Source organism: Giraffa tippelskirchi, chromosome 2 (assembly GCF_054371585.1).
Source record: "Giraffa tippelskirchi isolate mGirTip1 chromosome 2, T2T-mGirTip1v1.2.pri, whole genome shotgun sequence".
Classification (NCBI taxonomy): Eukaryota; Metazoa; Chordata; class Mammalia; order Artiodactyla; family Giraffidae; genus Giraffa; species Giraffa tippelskirchi.
In genome coordinates this window covers 50,182,689-50,206,842 of record NC_137276.1, presented here as the reverse complement: position 1 = coordinate 50,206,842, position 24,154 = coordinate 50,182,689, and the positions used below count along the sequence as shown (strand labels likewise).

General features: G+C 45.7%; 1 protein-coding gene across 2 annotated transcripts in view; it reads left to right on the top strand.

The window, feature by feature from the left end:
- Positions 1-24,154, top strand: part of WDFY4 (WDFY family member 4) — a 226,034-nt gene that overhangs the window by 42,808 nt on the left and 159,072 nt on the right. For both annotated transcript variants that reach the window (XM_081561673.1, XM_081561666.1), the window contains exons 12-17: positions 4,499-4,592; positions 19,148-19,362; positions 20,608-20,702; positions 21,643-21,880; positions 22,281-22,357; positions 23,413-23,634. In XM_081561673.1, coding sequence (XP_081417799.1) covers positions 4,499-4,592; positions 19,148-19,362; positions 20,608-20,702; positions 21,643-21,880; positions 22,281-22,357; positions 23,413-23,634 — 941 coding nt within the window. The remainder of the gene's footprint in view (positions 1-4,498; positions 4,593-19,147; positions 19,363-20,607; positions 20,703-21,642; positions 21,881-22,280; positions 22,358-23,412; positions 23,635-24,154) is intronic.

The following is a 24,154-nucleotide window of genomic DNA, read 5'->3' as shown; positions in this document are numbered from 1 at the left end:
GGGATATTGGTCTGTAATTTTCTTTTCTTTGTATGGCTTTAGTATCGGAGGAATAATGTGGGCTTCCTTGCTGCTCCTTGAACAGATCAGACATACCCCCACTTTGGGGGCTTTTGCACTGGCTATACTCTTTGCTTAAAATGCTTTTCCTTTGGATATCTGCATTCCCTTTGTCAAGTCCATCCAAATGTTACCTTTTCAAAGAAGCCAATTCTACCACCCAAGTTAAAATTGTAAATTTTTTCCCTCTTATACCCAATGTTCTAAACTCTTTCTCTTTTCTGTTTTTTGTGTAACATTTATCATCTTTCTTCATAATATGTAATTGCTTTTTTATTATTCTATTGCATTATTAAAAATAGTATATAATAATATGTGACAAGTATTTAGTATATATTTTACAGTACTATTTATAGTATAATATAACTTACATAACAATAGTAATTTTTATTATTTTTAATTTACCTATTTATTATGTTTATCTTTATTATCTATACCCTTCTTCTCACTTATCAGGTATGGGTTTTACTTTGTTTAGTTTATAGATGTATGCAGCATGCCAGGAAGATACTTAGGTCAACAAATATTTGTTCAATACTGAACTGGATAAATTAATACCAAGTGTTAGAAGCACTCCTGGCACCTTAGCCATTCTTCAGGGCTGGTGGTGCCAAGAACAATATCACTGTGGGTTGTGAAAGCAATGCTAGAGGCAAGATGTTTGAAAATCAAGTGTTTGTGATTCAGGATTAGTCTTGTGATTTTTTTTTCCATTGTTTTTCTTTTTATTGCTATTCTTCCAATTAACATGCAGCTGCAGTCTTTTTCTTGGTGTGGAGTTCTGTGGGTCTTAAGTCATGTGTAGTGTCATGTGACTGCCACCACAATCAGGATAAAAAACAAACAGTCCCACCCCTTCAAATAGTTCTGAATGTTGTCCCTTCATAATGAAATCCTTTCCCAATCCTTAACCCTAGGCAACCACTGATCTATTCCTTTAGTTTCATCTTTTTCAGGATAACATATAAACACAAGCACAAGTGTGTAGTCTTTTGAAGCTAGCTTTTTAAACTCAGCACAAGGCCTTTGAGATCTATCCAGTTTGTTGTATCAGTAGTTCTTACATTTTTATTACTGAATAGTATTCCGTTGTGTAGATGAAAATATTTTCTCCCGGTCTATAACTTTTCGTTTCATTTTTAAAGTACCTTTCATAGATTGACACTGTCCTCATTCAGACCACCACCTGCTGACCTCCCGAACGATCGGTTTGCCTATGCCTACAAAAATCCTGCTGGGATTCTGATTGGAACTGTATTAAAAAACATCTATAGATGAATTTGGAGAGGATTAAGACCTTAACTACATTGAGTATTCCAATCCATAAACATAGGCTGTTTTTCTGTTTATGTAAATCTATGATTTTTTTTTTTTAAATCAAGGTCTATAGTATTCAGCATACAGAGCAAGCACATTTTTAAAATTAGATTTATTCTTATGTTTTGGGAGCATGATTTTAAATGATATTTTAAATGTTTTGTATCCCAACTGTTTACTTCTAGTATATAGGAATGTGATCAATTTCTGTATGTCACTGTGCATCCATGCTAATTCATTTATTTCTTCTAGGAGCTTTTATTTTTTTTAAAAGGATTGCTTGGGGTTTTTTTCTATGTGACAATCACATTGTCTGTGAATAGTGACAGTTTTATACCTTCCTTTCCAATCTGTTGTTTCAGCATGATGTTGCATAGGAATGGTGAGAGAGGACATCCTTGCCTTGTCTTTAAGCTTGAAGAGAAAGTCTTCAGTCTTTCATCATCAAATATTGTATTAGCCGAGTTTCTGTGGTAGATGTCCATTGTCAAATTATGGATGATTCCTTCTATGTCTATTTTACCAAGAGTTTTTTCAAAAATCATGAACAGATGTTAAATTTTTAAAATGTTTTTTCTGCATATGATCATATTTTTTATTCTTTAATTTAATAATATAATAGATTATATTGGCTCATTTTTGACCAGTGAACCAGCTTTGCAGGATAAGACAGGTTGGCCACAATGCCTTATTTATTTTATGTATAGTTATGTTTGTTTTTGCAATAGTTTGTAGAGAATTTTGCACCTATTTTTATAAGCGATGTTGGCAAGTAGTTTTGCTTTCTTGTACTGGCTTTGTCTACTTTTAATGTCAGAGTCATACTGGTCTCATAAAATGCGTTCGAAAGTGTTCTCTTGTATATTTTGAAGGAAGTTGTATAGAATTGGAGTTATTTATCTTTTAAATGTATGGTAAAATTCGCCAGTGGAAACATCTGGGCCTGGAGTTTTCTTTGTGGAAAGGTTTTAAACTACATATTTAGTTTTTGTAATAGTTGTAAAACTGTTCTGTTTATTTATTTCTTCTTGCTTACTTTCGGTATTTTGTAGCTTTGAAGAAATTGGTCTGTTTCATCTAAGTTGTCAAATTTGTGTGCACAGAGCTGTTTGTGATGTTTTCCTATCCTTTTAATGTCTGTGGGGTGTGTAATGGTAGTCTCGCTTTCATTTCTAATACTGGTAATTTGTGTCTTTTTTCTTTCTTTGCTAACTTAGCTGATGGTTTTTCAATTTTTAAAACTTTTTCAAATAACTAGATCTATACTTCATTTTTCCTCTATTGTTTTCCAATTTATAGTTTCACTGATTTTTGCTGTTTTCTGATAATTCCAACCACTGTGTCATCTCCAACTTGGCATCTGTTATCTTTTTCCATGTGAGATATTGCAATTTCCCTCCTTTGTTCTAAGCTGAGTAACTTCATTATATCCTGGACATTTTTAATGTTATGAATCCTGGCCCTCATTGCCATCTTCTGGAGGATGTTGATTATTTTGTTTTAGCAGGCAACTGATCTGATGAGGTTCAAGCTGCAAATTTTTATCCACCTTTCTTGGACCATGTGTCCAGTATCAGTCTGATTTTCAAAGATTTTACTGGGCAAGCTGATGTACCTTCTAATTGTCCCATGCCAGTCTTGGGTGGTAGTTTATCCCTGAGTTCAGTTCTCAAAGTCTTTGGAATGTGGTTTAGGGTCAGATCCACTCACGTGCAGCTCAGAATTGAGCCCAGAGGTTGATACACAACTTACTGATTTCACTTTCTTAAGTCTCTTCTTCTTCATTATTTTCCCAATACTTTCTGGCTCCTTGGGGTCCGTTCCTTACTCCTCTGTCTAGAAAATTAGAGCTTTAGTTTATCTGCTCTGCCATGCACTTCCCACCACTGCATCTGTCTCTGGGGCCAAGCAGGGAGAGGAAATATAGAGACAAAAGCAATGGAGATTTTTGCCTGACTCTTGGGACCAGAATTCCTCTGGTCAGAGAGAAGGGTTCCCCTCTCCAAGAATTTCAGATACCAGTCTGACTGCTGCTGCTGTGAGATTTCTTGAAGGATGGGTGAGAAAGAATGGATGGAGAAGTCCAACAAAGAAAATTCCAGGGATTCCCCTCCATGCTCTGTGACCTATTGGAGCCTCCTTTCCCACTCCTTAGACCAGAAATAGAGCCTTCTCTTAGAGCTCAGTCTGTCCTGTCCACACTTGCTACACAGTTCTTTCTCCCTATAAGCCCATTCCAGAGGATGCTGGATAGGGAAGCCCCAGGAAATGTGTTGCCAGTAGCATGATGCTTTCAGTTTGGTTTCCTTCTCTGTTGCGGTTTACTTTTCAGAGTCATTGGAGAGCTGCTCAAGCTTTCTATGTGGGTTTTTAGTTGCATTCAGTGGGTGGGACAGTGCTTACACCATCTTGAAGGAAGCCAGAAATGCCCTTTGTGTGTGTGTTTAATTAGGAATGAGAGCTTCTCCATTTCCCACCCATGTGGAGAGAGGATAGGGGTCCAGGAAACTAACTTCCATTGAACATCAGCTCTGTGCTGGGCGCTGTGCCTTAGTGCACAATGGCATTGTTCTATGACCCTGTGCAGAAAGTATGGTGTTGCACAGCTCTTGTACAGTTAGGGGGAGTTAGGCTCAGATTAATTAGTTCAAGGTCCTATAGATAGGCTTCCCTGGTAGCTCAGCTGGTAAATAATCCACCTACAATGCAGGAGACCCTGGTTTGATTCCTGGGTCATGAAGATCCCCTGGAGAAGGTATAGGCTACCCACCTCAGTATTCTTGGGCTTCCTTGGTGGCTCAGATGGTAAAGAATCAGCCTGCAATGCAGGAGACCTGGGTTCAATCCCTGGGTTGCAAAGATCCCCTGGAGAAGGGCATGGAAACCCACTCCAGTATTCTTGCCTGGAGAATCCCCAAGGACAGATGAGCTTGGTGGGTTAAAATCCATGGGGTCGCAAAGAGTTGGACACTACTGAGCAGCTCAGCACAGCACAGCATAGCATATAGATAATAAGTGGCAGGCTGCAAATGGCCTGTCTCAGAGAGATCCAGAAAGTTGTGTGGAAAGCAAAAGAGACTATAAAGCTCAAGTCTGATGTCCTGCTTCCCTCTCTCTGCAGGACAGATGACAGTGATGCTGTGATCATGCACCCCGGGATCCTGTGCATCATGGTGAGGCTGCTGCCTCGCCTGTACCACGAAGATCACCCTCAGGTACTTGTTGATGAACACATAGGTTTGTCTTTTTCACATGATTGATCTTTTAGGCTCCTCTGGCCAGAGGCTCCCTTTCCCTTTTTTTACCTTTGCCCCCAGTCCTCTGTATTAGCAGAGCCTCCCTCATGAAGTGTCCCTGCAGGGGAGTATCAGTGGTTCTGAGACTTTTGAGTGCTACCCACCCTCCCAGGGCCATTCAAAACAGATTGTTCTGTTGATGAAGTGACCATCTAAAAACAACAACCAAGCAGAAATTGAATGAGATGATTTACCTTCATGAGGCAAGTCCAATATAAGTGATGCACATAGCACTGGGCATTAGTGGGACCAGAAGTCCTTCAATTCCCATTTATTAATTCATCACTTGGATACTGGCTATGACCCTGGCTCAATGCTGTGAAGGATGTGCAGGGCTAATGGGATGAGTACTGAGCACTGTCCAAGGAGCCTGCATCTGTGGTAGGAACTGGGAGGTGGTGGCGGGGCAGACAGACTAGGTAACTAAGCTCACAAATGAATATACAATTACAATTTGTCACAAGTGATATTAAGGGGGAAAATGGGATGTTGAGAGTGAATAATGGGAATGGAAGTGGGGGGAAGATCTAATTAAAGATACAAAGAACTGACTCATTTGAAAAGATCCTATTGCTGGGGAAGATTGAAGGCGGGAGGAGAAGGGGACGAGAGAGGATGAGATGGTTGGATGGCATCACTGACTCAATGGACTTCAGTTTGAGCAAGCTCTGGGAGTTGGTGATGGACAGGGAAGCCTGGCATGCTGCAGCCCATGGGATCACAAAGAGTCGGACATGACTGAGTGACTGAACTAGATGAAGGGGTGGAGGTCAGGGAAGCCATCTCTCAGACAGTGACATTTCAGCAGAGCCCTGAAAAATGAGTAGCAATTAACCAGGTGGGGATGAGCCTGCTGAAGGCAGCTGGGGTGAGAGCAGAGCAGGAGAACTGAAAATAGGTCGGATGGGGTGGGCGGAGGAAGGTGCAGCCCTGCCAAGGGGTGGGTTTTATCCCATGGGCAACACGAAGTCTCTCTCGAGTGGAGGGGTATGCCATCAGGTTTTTGTATTATAATCTCTCTTGTTGCCTGGAGTGTGGCCTGGGGAGTTAGGAAGCCTTGTCCACAGTCTGGTGACACATGGTGGTAGCCCAATTAAGGTGGCATCTGTGAAGAGCAAGGAGTCAGGAGACCTATTGCGAGACAGACTCAAGGCCCTGAGATGAACAGGATTCAGAGAGTGGGACGATAGGGAAGGCAAGGCATCTCTCAGCTCCTGACCCAGCAGCACTGATGGCCCGAGATTGTATGAGTGACAGCGTCAAGCCTCAGAACAAGACAGATTCTCAGGAAGTGCTTGCAATTTGTAAAACAAGTGCTCTAGAGGTTCTAAGAAAGAAACTGGGAGCTGAGGAAACCCTGGAAAACATACATTTGAATGAGCAGCAGGTGAAAGGAAATGACTTGACTTAAGCAGCTACCATGTAGCAGGCCCAGTGTTACCCCCTTTCCCTGACTGCTGCTGCTAAGTCGCTTCAGTCATGTCTGACTCTGCGACCCCATGGACTATAACCCCCCAGGTTCCTCTGTCTATAGGATTCTCCAAGCAAGAATACTGGAGAGGGTTTCCATGCCCTCCTCCAGGGGATCTTCCCGACCCAGGGATCAAACCTGCATCTCTCCTGCATTGGCAGGCGGGTTCTTTACTACTTGCGCCACAGTGGGGAGTATCATTGTTCCAACTTCATCCAGTGGCAAACTGAGTCTCAGACAACATACATGCCGTTAAACGATTCTGAGTTGGTGGACCTGGTATTAAATGTGGTCCTCCCTGCTGCCAGGGCTCCTGGTTTTTCCCTGCACAGCAGTGGCTTCTGTAGGAGAATGGGAGTTCACAGGGATGCAGGTCTAGCTTTGCCTTGTCCTTCGTTTAAGCCGTTGGGAGGATACTAAATTCTCCATGTAGCCCTCTCCATCTGGCCTCTACCTGTATCCCTACACCTGATTCTCTAGCAAGTCACACAGCAGCAGCTCAGGGTTCCCAAACCACAGACACAGAAGCTGCCAGGTCTTCCAGAGACCCCTGCCCAGAACAGGCCAGCATTGCTTCCATGACATTTTGTTGGTCAAAATGAATTACAGGTTCAGCTTGGACTCAGCAGGAAGGGATATATGTGTCTTCTACTGATGTGAGGGGTGGCTTGCATGTCCTAAAGGAAAAATCATTGGGGGGGGCATCCTTAAAGACCAGCCACCATGCTTGCCTCAGACATCTAACTGATGGATAAAATTATATGAGCCCTAAATCAAATGTCTTTGAGTCATTTAGTTACCTAAAGCCCAGGACCTCACTTTCTTTACGTTAGTGTTCAGGACAGAGTCTGCCTGGAGCATGCTGGAAACTAACACATAGGCAGGGTTACCTCTGTTCAATAGGGACATTATTTAATCAATATTCATAACACGTCATTAAAGTACATGAAATTCTCCCCAGTTTGTAGGTGCTTGAAGCTCAAGAAAGTTGTGCAACTTCCTAAAATCATGGAGGTGGTGAGAGGAGATCTCAAACTCATTTCAGGCCCAAAGTCAAGTTGTGTTTGATGAATAAACCTCTCCTCTCTGCAGCTCTTGATGTGAGGTTATGCATCTTGGCACCGTACACTTTCCCAGTGGCAGTTGCCTTTCTGTGAGGATGTCTGGCTTCCTTAGCTGTATTTCATACCATGCAATACACTTGCAAAGAGAGCAACCAAGCCTGTGGTTTGGGGGATTAGCAATCAAACTGATTGCTGATGAACATGTTATTGCAAGTCTCCACCATGAGGATGACTGATGAAGTGATGCAGAGCAGACGGGGGCCTGTCCTTCTGTCTCCTGGTATATGAAGACTCTGTGGATGAGCCCGTGTTTCCGATAAACACCGTGAGTTGTCACATCACTGTGTGGGGAAGAAATTTCCCTCACCCTGAGATGGTAATTGGCCAAATTAAATATGCAAATGAGACTTCCACTTGGTAGGTTACTTTTTCTCTATTCAGGTCACAATAAGTAATTTAGGAGAATTCTAATTCTCACGCACTGTCTCTCAAATATGCAAATGAAATATAGTGGTGCATTTTCTCAAAAATGTCCTGTAGATGCCAAATCAGCAGCTATTAAAAGTTGGATAATTACAGTAATTAATTTCTGGACGTGAGGGTGGGAAACATCACGGCAACAAATAGAATAGTAAATCAGATGTGAAATGAGACCCACACAAGAAAATGCTGAAATGAAACTGACTGTGGGATTGCAGATGTGGGAGACAGAGAAAGGAGCTGGAAGTTTCAGTAGATGGCAGTGTTACTAGCAAGATGGACTGTGAGTTCCCACTCGTCTCTCTTTAGGTGGGCCTGATGGGTCCCTATAATTTTACCCACTGTACGTTCCTCAGAGGCTCTTCCTACCTTATGGGTGAGAAACTGATAGCTTTCCAAGGTACAGGTATCATTTTAGAAAGGAATTCCTTAACTACTTATATGGGTTGTCTGGTTTATTTCTAATTGTGGCCACATTGCCTGTGTTCTGTTCAAGACCAAAAGGGTTTTTTTTTCCCCTCTCCAAAATGCTAGCTCTGCAAGTTGCTCTTAGAAACAGATAATCCAGCTAATATTTTTTCTTGCCTCTTGTAGCATCACCAGTATTAAAATTAGACTGTAGGAATTTTATTGTGACTGTTGCTGTCCTAAGCATAAGGCAGAAATGGTATCCAGCTCAGTTCTCTTGGAGCTGAGTTGGCTCCGGGCAGAAGTAACTCATTGAGAAGAAAAGCCTTTACTCTTTCATGATGCTCAACAGCCATGTGGGCCTTGCCATAGGGATGTAGCTCTGGACTAGAGCTCTGACTAATATTGGCGGCCTCTCCACTCCCCAGCAATCACTGCACTTCCATTCGGAGGGTTATTTGCTGTGTGCGTGACAATAGGAACTCAGAGGCTGGGTAGCCAGATTCAGTTTTCCAGAAGTGAAGCTCAGCCTGTGTTGGGGCAGCCAATGCTGTACGTGAATGTCTGTGAATAATTACTCAACACCTATTAGGTTCCACTGGGGATTCAGAGACAAATGTCACCGGAATGCATAGTCTGAATTTGATGGTGGATACTGAGAAGAATGGAGAAGATAGACAATACTCTAACTGCAATAAAAGTTTGCCCATAGCGTCTTGGGAGAGAGGGAAGGGAAAGCCACACAGAGATGGCAACAGTGGAGCCAGGCTTTAAAGAAAAGACCTGTCTATGTCAGATCAGATAGAGGAGGGACAGACAGGACACTCAGACCCAGACAGAGGCACACATAAAGATGCTCATTTGGGAACTTCTACTAGTTCAGCTGGACTAGGGTAAACCATGGGGCTAGACTGGCTGTAAGTGGGGCAGGAGAGGTAGGTTGAAGCCACATCGTGAGGGACCTTGAGTGCTATGCTAAGACAGATAAATTTTATTGGATTACCATCCTTTATTATTGTTGCTGTGATCATTACCTCTACGTTTCCCTAAACCACTCTATGAGGCTCTGAGGACAACAGATTTGGGTCATATCTCAGCTTTACCACTTAACAGTCACAGAACCATGGGGAATTATCTAATCTCTGTGATCCTTAACTTTCTTTGCTGTAGTATGGGGAGAATAATATCATCTTCCTCATGGCATGGGAGAAGGCAATGGCACCCCACTCCAGTACTCTTGCCTGGAAAATCCCATGGACAGAGGAGCCTGGTAGGCTACAGTCCATGGGGTCTCGGAGAGTCGGACACAACTGAGCGACTTCACTTTCACTTTTCCCTTTCATGCACTGGAGAAGGAGGTGGCAACCCACTCCAGTATTCTTGCCTGGAGAATCCCAGGGATGGCAGAGCCTGGTGGGCTGCCATCTATGGGGTCGCACAGAGTCTGACATGACTGGAGTGACTTGGCAGCCTCATGGCATGATTGTGAGGATCAGCTGAAGCAATGCAGGAGCACGTAGCACAGTGAGCAGAACATACATGGCACCATGGGAAGCACTTGCTGACTGGTGTAGTTACTGCTATAAGTTTCCAAAACTCCACAAGCATTTTATCATTCCATCTTCGTAATAACCCAGCAAGGTAGATATTAATATTCCCATTTTGCAGATGAGAACTGGAAGCTTGTAGCAGTGAATTGACAGAGTCAACATCCTAGGTAGGTGGTGGATGTGCCTGGTGGAAGGCCCTGGGACCTCCTGCCATTGGACCACGTTGCCTTCCCCGTAGATAAGCAGTAGCCATGGATGGGAGGCAACTGGAAAGCAAGGACACGATCAGACATTAGAGAGACTCTTGTCTGTCATCAGTCTGCACCTCCCCTCGTTGCTGGGTGTGTTCCAGTTTCTACTGTGATGGAAGCTTCCTGCACAGTGTGACAGGAAGAAGGTCAGGCTGGGGCTGTGTTCATCTGTCAACTGATTTGCGCCTCAGTTTGGAAAGGGCACCATTTTCTGGAATTAGCCTGTATTTCAAACACTTCGAACTAATCATGCAGGTTTCAAATAACTAAGGTATCGACAGCATTAATAGCCCTGGGTAGGATTGTGTAAGGGCAAGCTATTTGAAAAGAGTCATTTCTTTCAACAAGGAAATTGGCAAAGTAGGAGTCTTGTTTTGTCAAATTGCGACACATCAGTAATTTCAACTGTGTTGAATTTCTATATTTCTTATGCTTTTATTCTGAACCCTACCCTCAAGTATTTCTATTGTTCCTGAGTGGAAAAATGTCATATTCTAGTCAAAATCCAGGATACTTCTTAGGGTTATCTCTTAAATAGAGAAAATAGACACAATCTTGCATGGAGATGAAAAGCATCAAAAGCAATCTACAGTGGACATAGAATGATGGAGTGCAAGTGAAGTTGATAGGCTGAGCTCTGGTCTAATTATCTGGTGACTTTGCTTCTAGTCCTTTACCATCATTATTTATATAACTTATATGGGCCACCTCCCTTCTCTGCACATCAATTTCAGCTACTCAGATATGGCCTAGATCATAGGGGTTGCAGACACAATGTCTTGGGGCCAGAATTGTAAAGTAAATGTGTGGGTGTAAACAATAGGGAATGGTGAGGCCAGTGGCCATTGGGAAGGGCACTTACCCAGTCTAAAGATACTCACATCTAGCTAGGGGGAAATTAAACAGAAGCCAAGCCAAAATACCCCACCAAGTAAAGTACTTATACAGACCCTCAGTGTATGCCTCTTACGAGATATTGAGTTCCCTTCCTCATAACGACTGCATTGCTGCTGCTGCTAAGTCGCTTCAGTCGTGTCCGACTCTGTGCAACCCCATAGACGGCAGCCCACGAGGCTCCTCCATCCCTGGGATTCTCCAGGCAAGAACACTGGAGTGGGTTGCCATTTCCTTCTCCAATGCATGAAAGTGAAAAGTGAAAGTGAAGTCACTCAGTCATGTCCGACTCTTCGCGACCCCATGGACTGCAGCCTACCAGGCTCCTCCGTCCATGGGATTTTCCAGGCAAGAGTACTGGAGTGCATTACACAGTGTTAAAATCATGGGCTTTGAAGTAAGACCAGGGTTGCGGTGCCAGTTTTGCCACTCATTGGCACGTCACTTGAGGAAACTGATGTAACCTTTTCAGTGGGGAGTATAGTTGGAGAGTATTTAGAACCTTACCTGGCACACAATATGTGCTATCATACCTTCTCTCTTTCTCTTTCTCTTCTGATTTTTGTGACTTTGTGCTTCTAGGACTCTAAGTCACAGTATATAACATTTTGGAAATATTAAATGAAAGATAATATATTTTACATGTATTTTAGGTATATTTCCAACTCCCATCATACAATTAATAAAGTAATTGATAAATACAATTGATAACTAACCAGGGCTTTTACTGATAGACTGCAAGTAAAGGGGGTCAATATTCTGAAAACACTTGCATCCTATAAGAAAAAAATACTTTCATAGATGCGATTCTTGTTGACTCTCACCAAAATCACAACAGACAGTGAGGGAGGTATTTTCAATATTCTTATTTTAAAGCTAAGGAAACTGAAGCTTAGGGAAAGTAAGTAACTAGCCCAAGTTTCCCTTAGTTAGTATCAAATCAACATGAGTCCCTACTTCTGGGTAGGTATTTGAGTGCCTTATGCCAAGGTGGTAAAGGAAGGGTAAATGTTTGTTTGGAAGCTCAAAAGCAACATACCAGGGCTGGAGCCCCAGGTTGCTTGGAAATGAATCCTTCATCCTTACAAAAGACTCTGTACTCTGCAGTCTTGTTTGAAGAATCTTCTCCAGGCAATCATGTATGGAAATCTATTAACAACAGCAACAACAAAAAATCTGTTTAAAAAGTGTATCTTGAAAGAGTGGTGTCAGTAATTACTTTGGCCAAAGCTATAGAGATCTTCAGTTCAGTTCAGTTGAGTTCAGTCACTCAGTCATGTCCGAATCTTTGCGACCCCATGAATTGCAGCACGCCAGGCCTCTCCGTCCATCACCAACTCCCGGAGTCTACCCAAACCCATGTCCATCGAGTCGGTGATGCCATCCAACCATCTCATCCTCTGTCGTCCCCTTCTCCTCCCGCCCCCAATCCTACCCAGCATAGGGTCTTTTCCAATGAGTCAACCCTTCGCATGAGGTGGCCAAAGTATTGGAGTTTCAGCTTCAACATCAGACCTTCCAATGAACACCCAGGACTGATCTCTTTTAGGATGGATTGATTGGATCTCCTTGCAGTCCAAGGGACTCTCAAGAGTCTTCTCCAACACCACAGTTCAAAAGCATCAATTCTTCGGCGCTCAGCTTTCTTCACCGTCCAACTCTCACATCCATACACGACCACTGGAAAAACCATAGCCTTGACTAGACGGACTTTTGTTGGCAAAGTAATGTCTCTGTTTTTAAATATGCTATCTAGGTTGGCCATAACCTTCCTTCCAAGGAGTAAGCGTCTTTTAATTTCATGGCTGCAATCACCATCAGCAGTGATTTTGGAGCCCAAAAAAATAAAGTCTGACACTGTTTCCACTGTTTCCCCATCTATTTCCCATGAAGTGATGGAATCAGATGCCATGATCTTAGTTTTCTGAACGTTGAGCTTTAAGCCAACTTTTTCACTCTCCTCTTTCACCTTCATCAAGAGGCTCTTTAGTTCTTCTTCACTTTCTGCCATAAGGGTGGTGTCATCTGCATATCTGAGGTTATTGATATTTCTCCCGGCAATCTTGATTCCAGCTTGTGTTTCTTCCAGCCCAGCGTTTCTCATGATGTACTCTGCATATAAGTTAAATAAGCAGGGTGACAATATACAGCCTTGACGTACTCGTTTTCCTATTTGAACCAGTCTGTTGTTCCATGTCCAGCTCAAACTGTTGCTTCCTGACCTGCATACAGGTTTCTCAAGAGACAGGTCAGATGGTCTGGTATTCCCATCTCTTTCAGAATTGTCCACAGTTTATTGTGATCCACACAGTCAAAGGCTTTGGCATAGTCAATAAAGCAGAAATAGATGTTTTCCTGGAACTCTCTTGCTTTTTCGATGATCCAGCGGATATTGGCAATTTGATCTCTGGTTCCTCTGCCTTTTCTAAAACCAGCTTGAATATCTGGAAGTTCACGGTTCACGTATTGCTTCAGGGTAAGTTAATTCCTCCTTTCCTGAGCTCCTTGAGGATGTACCAGCCATAGGGGGAAGGGTTCTGGCACAAAGCTGATGTTGGGTCTCATGGAGCCCTGTTGGGCTCCTCTGCTTACCTGACCTAGCTATTGTAGGGTGAAGGTGTGTATGTCCAAGGTGATGGAAACTCTTCACAAATGTTTCAGGTTCCAGACTATGCAGGCATCTTCCCAAATGGATGTTTATCAGCTGGTTTCCCTGGTGATGGTCTCATGCCCCATCTCAGGGCTGAGCACAGGCTCACTGTTGGGGAGGGATTTGGGGCAGAGGGTGATCAAGCCTGGCTGGCAACTGTCTGTGATCCCCAGGTTTTCCTTGAAAGGTCAGACTCACTCTCACCCCTTGGCCTTTGCACCTACTCTTCCCTCTCCTGGAGAGATTATTTCCCCTGTTGACCTGGCTCTGTCCTCATTGTCCTTCAACACTCAGTTGGTTTATCACCTTTTCTGACCACCTGCTCAGCCCTCTGGGTCTGGTGCACCTGCTGTGTCCTAGTACACTTTGTGCCCTTGTGCTTGCGCTTACTCGGTGGCTATTTTGTTTGAGACACAGATGTGCTAGGGAAACAAGGATGAAGAGCCATTGTCTCAAGCATCAGTTCACAGTTCTTGATAAATAGAAGCTATCTTTATCTACGTAGGTAGCCTGTCATAGTGTGATGTTTATAATGATTCAAGTGTGGACGCACTGCTGGTTTGAATAGTCAGGAAAGTTTTATTAGGTGAAAGAACATATGAATTGTCTCTTGACAAATAATTAGGACCTCATCAAAAGGGACAGGATTAGAAAGGACAGTCTCAACTTTTGGCATTAGTCAAAAAAGTGTTCAAGGGTGAGGATGTTACTGGCATAGAGTACAGAGTAGACCAAAGGGGATGTTGGGAAGTAAAGTTGGAAAGAAACTAATATTTTATAAATATAAGATCCCAGGCTCCTGTTAGCAGGAAATATTGGCCATCATATGGATGGAATTCGTAAAAGAAACAGAAGATTTAGAGCAGGCACCCACATGCATCTTGGTCTTTGTTGCAAATTATACAAGTGCATCCAGGAAGCCATGCCTTTAGACATGGATTCTACCGATTCATTGGAATTTGGACCCTAAACCAAGATCACAGCCTCCCATACCTACAAGGCTTTGTGGACACCACAAATGAGAGTGTCAGGCTGGAGGGGACTGTGCAAAATGGAAAATTTATGCCCATGTAAAGAGAGAGCTAATTCTAAGCAAACAAAGACAAAAAGCACAAAAACTTGTCAAATAAAACAAGTGGGTCCTGTTTACCTGTGATATCCCTGAAGAGCTGAGGTCACTTAAAGTGTATCACCTCTCTTCCAAAATTATCAAATAAAGAACACGACAACCAAATTGGAATAAGCAAGCGACTAATCCAAATTTAAGTAACTCAGTAGCAGTCCCTAGTTCTTTCTAAGTGTCTGGGGGAAGGAGACACTGGTCATCTGATGGTTTTTAGTCTGCGTCAGGACTGTGATTACTGTCCAGAAGACACACTCTGGACTAAGGTACTCAAAGCCCATACCTCCTTGGAGGGACCAACTCCATCAGGACCCAGCTCTCACTGGGCTCTGGAACCGCTTTATCAATCTGGACCAGGGAAGAGGCGGGTGGGAGAAAGATAAAGACTAAACATCCACAACTGGACAAGGACAGACTTGAAGACTCAGCTGCTAAGTGGAGAAAGCAGAAAACTCCTATAGGCAGCCCCGCACATCTTTCTGTGATAATTTGCCTTGCGGGTCCAGTCCGCTGGTGACCCTAAGCGCTTACCACTGAGTCCTAATTGAACCACCATCCCCTTCCTGCATTGGAAGTAATGCGCGTTAGGAAAATCAATCCATTTGTAGGGGGAGAAACCAGACTGGTTTCCTGCTACTGCTCATATTTTCACTAAAACCCCATTTTACTGGAACCAACATTGAAAAAAAACAGCACATTTTATTCAAAACAAGGCAATATTGGTATTGACAGAGCTGCAGCGATAATGAGGATGATCAATTTTCCCTCCTCCATTATGGGGTATTGAGCAATTTTGGAGTAAACTTGTGGCATCATTAGACTACATCAGCATTTCTGTTTTTCCTTTTTGAAAACTTTTTATTTTTTGCATATTTAGATTTTCAGTATTTCTGCTCTGGTGGGGGAAGAAAAAGCAAAAACAACAACAAAAAAGCCAAAAGTCCCCAAAGCAATAAGTGAAGTGGTGGTAATAAAAATTGGAGATTGTAGACATTTGTTTTTAATTCTTATAAATAATACATTGTGTTGTTATTTTTGCATCTTGCTTCACACAGACTGTCTCCCCAGCTCTAACCCCAAATTAAAAGACTGCAGTTACCAAATAATCAAATTCTTGGAGAGGGAGAGTTCTAGGCAAGAGGATGGAAGCAGCTCTTCTGTTTCGAGCAGAGGAGAAGGAAAGCAGAGGTACAGGCTCCATGGGTGCAAGAAGGGATGTTTAGAGCATCACAAGGAAGATCTGGGGAAGGGAGTCAAGGAGGTTAGGTAGATTTCCACATGGAAGAGTGTCTTAAAGTAAAAGTCATGGAATCATTTAGTGTAACTTAGATCTGGCATTTCTTCCTTCCGTTTCTGGTCTCTGTTGGGTTACATGTCCCTCTAGCAGTTCACACTGGCTGTGCAGATACCACAGTGACAGAGAAGGGGATTGTCTTCATCCATCCAGGCTGCTAAAACAAAATGCCATAGACCAGGGGCTTACAGACAACAGAAATTCATTTCTCACAGTTCTGGAGGATGGCAAGTCCAGGATCATGGTACTGGCAGATTCAGTGTTTGATGAGGACCCATTTCCTCACTCACGGCACTCTTCTTGCTGTATCCTCACAGTATGCAAGGGAGAAAGGAGTTTCCTGGGGTCTCTTTCCTAAGGCCACTAATCCCATTCATGAGGGCTCTACCCTCAGGGTCTTCCTAGGTGGCGCAGTGGCAAAGAATCCAACTGCCAATGAAGGGGACACGGGACATGTGAGTTTGATTCCTGGGTCAGGAAGATCTCCTGGAGGAGGAAATGGCAACCCACTCCAGTATTCTTGCATGGGATATCCCATGGACAGAGGAGCCTTGTGGGCTACAGTCCACGGGGTCTCAAAGAGTTGGTCATAACTGAGCACATACGCAATACTCTCAAAGATCCCTCCTCCAAATGCCATCACACTGGGCGTTAGGTTTCAACATCTGAATTTGAGAGGTGATGCTGCTGCTGCTGCTAAGTCGCTTCAGTCGTGTCCGACTCTGTGTGACCCCATAGACAGCAGTTCACTAGGCTCCGCTGTCCCTAGGATTCTCCAGGCAAGAATACTGGAGTGGGTTGCCATTTCCTTCTCCAGTGCATGAAAGGGAAAAGTGAAAGTGAAGTCCCTTAGTTGTGTCCAACTCTTAGCGATCCCATGGACTGTAGCCTACCAGGCTCCTCCGTCCATGGGATTTTCCAGGCAAGAGTACTGGAGTGGGGTGCCATTGCCTTCTCCGTTGAGAGGTGATGGGGGAGGCATAAAGATTTCATTGCAAGGACCATCTTCTTCGAATAATGAGATCTCTCCTTGATATCAGTGATGTTGGCAGAGTGATGAAATCCTACCTGGAAGCACAGCCCTTGAAAAACCATTCTACTGTAGTTTGCATTTTAAACTAAAAGCAGTCTAAAATTTTAAGTTGAAAATATTACCGGAGATATTGTAACAATGGGAATTTCACCAGATGCCATCAGTTTGAGGAAAGAGCTATAGGTGTCATGCTTCTGAAAGGCATGGAAGGGTGGGAGGGTGGGCTGTGCGACCCCTTCATTTAAAAAAACAAATCGAGAAACTGATGATTAACAGTATAAATGTTTCACCATACATTGTAATCCTTGAAACATATACTACAAAACTGTGTTCACAGTCTAAGGAAGAATGCCATTTGATTAAATTCTGTCCCTTGGTGATACAGACATACTCTGAACCATCTCTGGACAGGGTGGCCTTGAATGACTACATGCACAGGAAGGTGATGATAGAGTAAGGTAATTATGAATGTTGGGTTCAGAGTCCTAAAGTAAGTGGCTCATGGTGACCGCTGGCTTTGCATTGGTGGACTAACCTAGACATAACTTACTTCATCATAGATCCCTTTTCTTGGAACCAGAGACTAGGGCAAAGGTGTGCAGTATGAAAAGCAAGCTACAGCCTTTAGTTGTGTTCCTCAAAGTAGAGTTCAAGACAGGGTACAGGTGTATGAGGTTTGTGAAGGGAGGCTCAGGAGAAGGGGGGTGAGGCAAGCAGGGTGATGCAGAAGGAACTGAGTGAGGCTGAGCCCCCAGGGCAGGGGTCTCAAGTGTGAACTGAACCACAGAGGCTGAAGGGCATGGCCCCACTGGCTATCGTCTGGGGGTGGTGTATATATGTGTGTGTGTGTGCCCAGTTTTATGTATATGTGCATTGCATGTGTATGTACATGTATACACATGTATGCACGCATGAAGATACATATGGGGCTACATAGCAGGGTAGCTACCACTTAGGGAAGCTGACGTCCACAGGAGGGGCAGCTGTGACGGGTACCCTTACCTGCAGAAGGAGGCCCCCATAGCCTCTCCTGCAGAAAACCTCCTTTAAGATCAAACTGGTATCCTGGTGATTTCAGACAATCTCATACAATGGGATGACCCGGAGGGATGGGATGGGGAGGGAGGTGGGAGGGGGGGTCCAGGAAGGGGAACACATGTAAAGCCATGGCTGATTCATGTCAATGTATGGCAAAAACTACTACAATATTGTAAAGTAATTAGCCCCCAACTAAAATAAATAAATTTATTTAAAAATTAAAAAAATTAAAAAAAGCTATTTGTTATCACAATATACATAGTATATTTATATCCTCATAAAATTTATTTCAATTTCACAAAAAAAAAAAAGAAAAAAGAAAAAGAGGACAATCTTTAGAGATTTTGTGAAGGAAATTCCCTTTCAGTGGAGGCTGGGAATGCCAAGGGGTTATCTTTTTATGAAGAAAGGAAGGTTATGAAAATAATGTAATATATTTGGTTGAAATGCTGATGAGGCTGACTCTAGGCCTCTATCCTTTGGGCTTCAAGGGCATAAAGATGGTAAAGTGAGTTGAAATCTGGCAGAGGGAAGATAAGAGGGCAGCTGTCTGTGTGTCCGAATGCACTTAGCCCAGAAAGACAGACAAAGGAAGTGGGTTGGAGGGGATGCTTCTCCACAGAAGCTGTGACTTCAGGAGCTTGTGTAGGCTGGTGTGGTTTGACCTGAGAAGATGGAGCAGGCTGCAGCTGCCACAGGATCCCACCTTCTGGGCCAGGGGTGCAAACTGAAACACAGGACTGTCGAGCGAGAGATGCCAGTGGTTGGGGGGTAAGGTGTGGGACCCTCTAGAGGGCACAGCCGCTGCCCAGCTCCAACCACTTCTCAACAGACACACAATGGCTAAGTGGCCTGACCAGATCTTTCCACCTTTTAAGAGAGGCCACATGTCTGGACTTCTGTGTGGAATCTCCAGTATTTTAAATGTTAGCAATTCAGAAATGTCATATGGCTCAACCACCACATATCTCAGACTGAAGCAGGCTCTCGCCTGTTCGTTTGCAGTCTGTTTTAAGCTATCTACTATTCGGCAGCTCGTGTGAGGAGGGTACCTCTGAGAGTGCCCAAGACAGACTGGGACAGTGAGAATAGGCTGAGGGGGGGCTCAGTCTCCTCACCTTACCACCAACTCAAGTCCTAGCTGAGAGCTGACCAAAGTGGCCCCCGAAACATGCTGACCTCAAGGGCTCACCACTTGCTTGCTTTGGTTACTCTAAGCTTTCCAGGGAGATCCAGTGCTCCATGGCCAGTCACATCCAGTCCATGGTGAAGTCGGAGAAGAACCGTCAGGTCATGTGTGAGGCGGGGATGCTCAGGACCCTCATGACTTCTTGCCACAAGGCCCTGACCACCAGCAGCAGCCCCTTGCACTCGGGCCTCATCAGGATTTTTGAAAAACTTGCTTCCCAAGCCATCGAACCAGACGTGTTAAGGTACTGTGTGCTGCACATTAAATCTTGCTGAGCCCCTGGTAGCCGAGCTTGTGGACAGTGGGCAGTAAGAGTATCCCCGTGCCCCTCCTGCCTTCCCAGCATTGGCCAGTGCAAGCCCAGGTTGGAGTCTTGGGTCCTTGGGCAATGTTGCAGCCCGCAGAGTGGACGTAGCTCCTCTCATGGAGCTGATGGTCTAGGGGGTGAAGCAATAAGCCAGGGGTCCTGCGGAGAATTCAGAAAGTGTTGGAGGGGATGCTAGTGCAGTTTGAGAGCTCTGTGGAGCTGCGAGGACCACAGCTGGGAGATTGGGTGTAAAGAGGGGGCTTCAAGGGAACAGTGGTGGCTGAGGTCTACGGCCTGTGCAGATGGTCACCAGACCAGGAGAGGAGGGAACTAGGCATGTGAAAACATTCTGCTGAAAGGGGTGGGGGTGGGGGGCAGCTATGAAGGCTTGGCTGCCAAGAGAGAGACTAGACCATAGGGAGCTTGACCAGCATAAGGGGCAGTGACTGGGACACGTGACAAGAAGGGAGACAGAGGCAGCTCCACTGTATCCTATGGGGCCTTCCCACTGGCAACCCCTCCACGAAGCCACATGTTTCCTGGAGAGTCACAGTAGTGAGGGAAGATGCACAAGGAGGAGCAGACACAGAAGACAAAAAAAGCAGAGGAAAGAAAGGCTGCAGGAGGGAGATCAAGGGTCTCTTTGTACCTGTGGCCCTAGAGGGTGTAGATGTAGGGAGGGTGGTGCTCAGGGCCACAAGCTGCTGCACCCCTGGAGGCATATAGGACCAAGTGCAGGGGGATCAAAGGCATCCCCTCCAGCAAGCTGGTATGGGACCCAGGGGCCAGGCCAGCCTCTTCCACCTCTATCCGTGGGGCTATCAGACAAGGCCACTGTGCTTAGTTCAGCTGATCAGTCAAGTCCATTAGAAACTTAGAAACAAAGTATGGCAAAGGTATTTCCCTACAAAATCCTTTTCCTCTCCAGGTCCAGTTTGGGGCTTCTAGCTGGTCACCAGTTAGTCAAAAGCACCTAAATTCACCAGCCCTCTGGTCTGAGTGCCAGGTCAGGGACACCCTGGTTCTGTATGGCCTGAGGAAAAGGATTCCAGGCCGAGAGGGGAAGGCATGGTGGGGGAACCAGCGGGCTCTGGGATCTAGGACAAGTGTTCAGATGGAACTGGAGGAAACTTCTGGCTGAAAATGTCATCATTTGGTTCTCTTGTTTGTTATGATATTCAGACAGTTTCTAGGCCTTGGAATTGCTTCACCTCCATCGGCTGCAACGAAAAAACTCAGTTCATCTCATGTGCACGGAGGGGACTCGGGATGCCCAGGTGAGGACAGAGGAGAGAATAGGGGCCAGATAATGGGATTTAAAAGAGAACATGCATTTTCTGTAAGGAATCCTTTACAGAATAGGGGAAGCAGAGAGATTTAAAAATGGTTTTGCCTGCTGCTCGATGGAGCAAATGAGGACGAGCAGAGGGATCAGATCCGTGGTCCCCAGATAAAGACCAGATCTGGAAGGAGGAAGACTCCTAGCCCCATATAAGATGGTGATGGTGAGCATGTTCTTAGCCCCTTTCTATGCCTGGAGCACAGCAACCTTCATGTCACAGCATTCTCAGGGGTACCCAGCACTGCCTCTGACAGAACAGGGTCAGCTTTTCACACAGCTCACAGCTCAGCAGGGAGTTAGGAGGTCTGGAGGACAAAGCATTGGCCTGGTACCTGGTGAGATGCTGGTACAGGGAACCAGCTTGGAGAAAAGAAAGCCATGGACATTCTGAATATAAAATCACATAGGATGTTAAGGCTAGGAGGCCCAGTTGAAAAACAAGGATGAAGAGACAGGAATGGGCCAGCAGCTGGAGGTGGGAAACAGAGCCTTTGAGGACATAGGCTGTTGTGAAAAACAGTTAGAGGTCAGAGAGCCAGGACAAAGCCCCATTGAGGGACAGCTAATGGGGCAAGCCAATGACAGCAACAGAAAGTGTGTAGTGGAAAAGAGTGGCGGCAATGATAGAATTAAAGGGAGAAGAAGTTTTCAGGAGGAGCAGGTTGTCACCATGATTCAGTGTTATCAGCATCAGCAGAGGTCCCAGGCAAGAGGGTGAGCAGGAGGGCCCAGGAGGCCACCCTTGGGGTTTGGGAATACATGGTGCTCTGCAGAGCCTTCCTTGGGGACTGTGGCAGAAGGGTGGGGGCTGTTGACAGAAGAGTAGTGGAAATGCTTGAGCAAAGACACAGCTCTTCTCCTGCTTGTGCCCCTAGGGTCACAGGCAGCGATGCCAGTGCCTGCTGAGGGTTCTGCAGTGGCCTCCGGGGATGCCAGCCCTCACCCAACAAGCATACAGGCCCTCAGGCCCATGGGGCCATCCCAGAGCTCGACCATCACCCTTCAGACGGCACTGAGCCTCATCTCCATGACCTCCCCCCGCAACCTGCAGCCTCAGAGGGCGGCCCTGGCTCCATCCTTCGTGGAATTCGACATGTCTGTGGAAGGTTACGGGTATGACAGGCTTTCATACACTTGAAATACACTTCATTAATTTCCCAGGGCCTTGGGTGAATTATAATATTGATTACAAAGCTGTAGTTTCTATCAGCTCTCACAGTCAGCTGTGGAAAATGTCTGGGTCACAGATACCCCGTCTTCAGGGACAGCATCCCCAGCCATCTAAGGCCAGGACTGTCTCTTTCTCCTGATTGTCTGCATTCTAGGCTGCCCTCCATTCCAGCCTCCAGACCAGATTCCTTTCTTAGGGCCATGATGCCAGCATCAATCACTTTGTGTCTTGGGGGCCCCATGATCTAGGAGGGAGTGAGGCCCCTGAAGACAGACAGAGGGGCAGACATCGCATCAGAGGTTGGCTTACAGTTCAATGATTTGAGACACTTTTCTATTCCAGCTGTTTGTTTGTTCCAACCTTGGCTACAGTGATGGGAACCAGCACTGAGTACTCGGTCTCTGGAGGGATTGGGACGGGTATGTGTTTCCCTGGGGGTTTAGCTTGCTGAGGTCCCCTCTCCCTGACCTGGGAGTAAGTCCTTGAGGAGTCTTGATTTCACATTTCCTTTTGGCATTTCCAGAAAGCATGAGTCTTCCTCTTGGTCCCACGTGTCTGTAGAGGACTCACCCTTCCCTTTGGTTGTTTCTGTCTTGAGCCAGGGGTGTCCTGTCCACTGTGCATCCCAAGGGCCCAGCCCACAGCTCTGCACATATTGGGGCTCAGTGAGCACTGGTGGGCTCGACAGCTGACTTGGAAGCTGAGCCTGGGTTTGATTCCCTTTGTCGATGACTGACAGAGGCCAACATGAACACCTCACCCTACCTTATGACTCTAGAGAGGAATGTGAGTTCTGTGCCAGTGGTCACCCAGGAACAAGCCTGTCCTTGACTCATGTGGGGATCAGCTGGGCCTTGGCATGCTTTGTATAGTGCTGCTCACAGCTGAAGACCAGGCACCCCCTGTTAGGAGAGCCAGGGTCTGGGTTTCTGTGGGAGGGTGGGTGCTGAGGAGCTGCGGCATTTACAGCTCATCAGCGCAGGGTTCCAAGCCTGATTCTGCCCATTCAATGAGGACAATGGACCCCACCTGTATCGCCAGCCTGGCTATCCCTAGAGTGAGCACTCCCCAGGCAAGGTTTAGCCTAGCTAGTCTGGCTTCCACTGCCCCACAGAGGACACAGATCGGCTTTAGACCAGCTGACCAGTGAGCCACGTGGTGATGGATCTCAGGGGTGTGCTCCCTCTCCGCTTCCTTAGCAACTCAGCATAATAGGTGGGTCAGAATTGGAGAGAGGCTCTGAAGATCTAGGCTCAAGTCCTGTAGGGAATATGACTTATTCCTGTGAGTATGATTAAGGAAGGAGACAAGAGCGTCATGCTGCCTGGGTCACTGTGAAGTGGGTATGGGTCAGGCAGGGCCGAGTACTAGCACCCAGCAGGGCCACCCCCGGGCCGAGTCAGAGCCACAGTGAACCTAGACAGGCTTGCACAGCAGGACAAAGCCTCAGGGTGTACTTGTGTTCCGACCTCAGGTGCTGCCAGGTCCTTCCCTCCGCCCGGGGGCCTGACTTTCTCCTGCTGGTTCCTGATCGGCAGGCACAGCACAGCCACAGAGTGCCATCCGCTGCGCTTCCTGACCCTGGTGCGCCACCTGGCCAGGACCGAGCAGCCCTTCATCTGCTTCTCTGTCAGCCTCTGCCCGGAAGACCTCTCTTTGGTTGTATCTACAGAAGAGAAAGAGTTTCAGCCCCTGGGTAAGATTTCTCCCACACTTGGAGGATGTGGGACTGAGTCAGCAGCTCTTGGCCCAAGAGCCTGGGGTGCCTGCCTGCCCTCAGCTGTATGGGTAGGTGGCTGATTCTGATTCTGCCGCCTAGAGCTCAGCCTGGATATCCAAGCTCACCTGCCTGCAATGGCCCAAAATGGACTGTGATGGCCAAGCTCAGGGTGTTATGGCCATGCCTGTTTTTTGTGCCCTGTTTCATAGTGAGACATTGACTTTGGAAGGCCCAGGATTTGGCTTGGTGTCCTTCACACACAGCCCAGCCGCTTAAGCTCCGTCCCTTCTGGGACTTTGCCAGCCCATGTGTGTCCTTATGGAGGCAGCCTTGTGATGGGTAGACCCTGCAGCCTGACTCCTGGGTTTGAACTCCGGCTATGCAACCTTAGACAAATTACCCAACCTCTCTGTGCCTCAGGATGGTAACCAGGGAATCATGATAGCACCTACCTCAGTGTCTGGCACAAAGCAAGGGCTCTAGCAATGAAACCTGC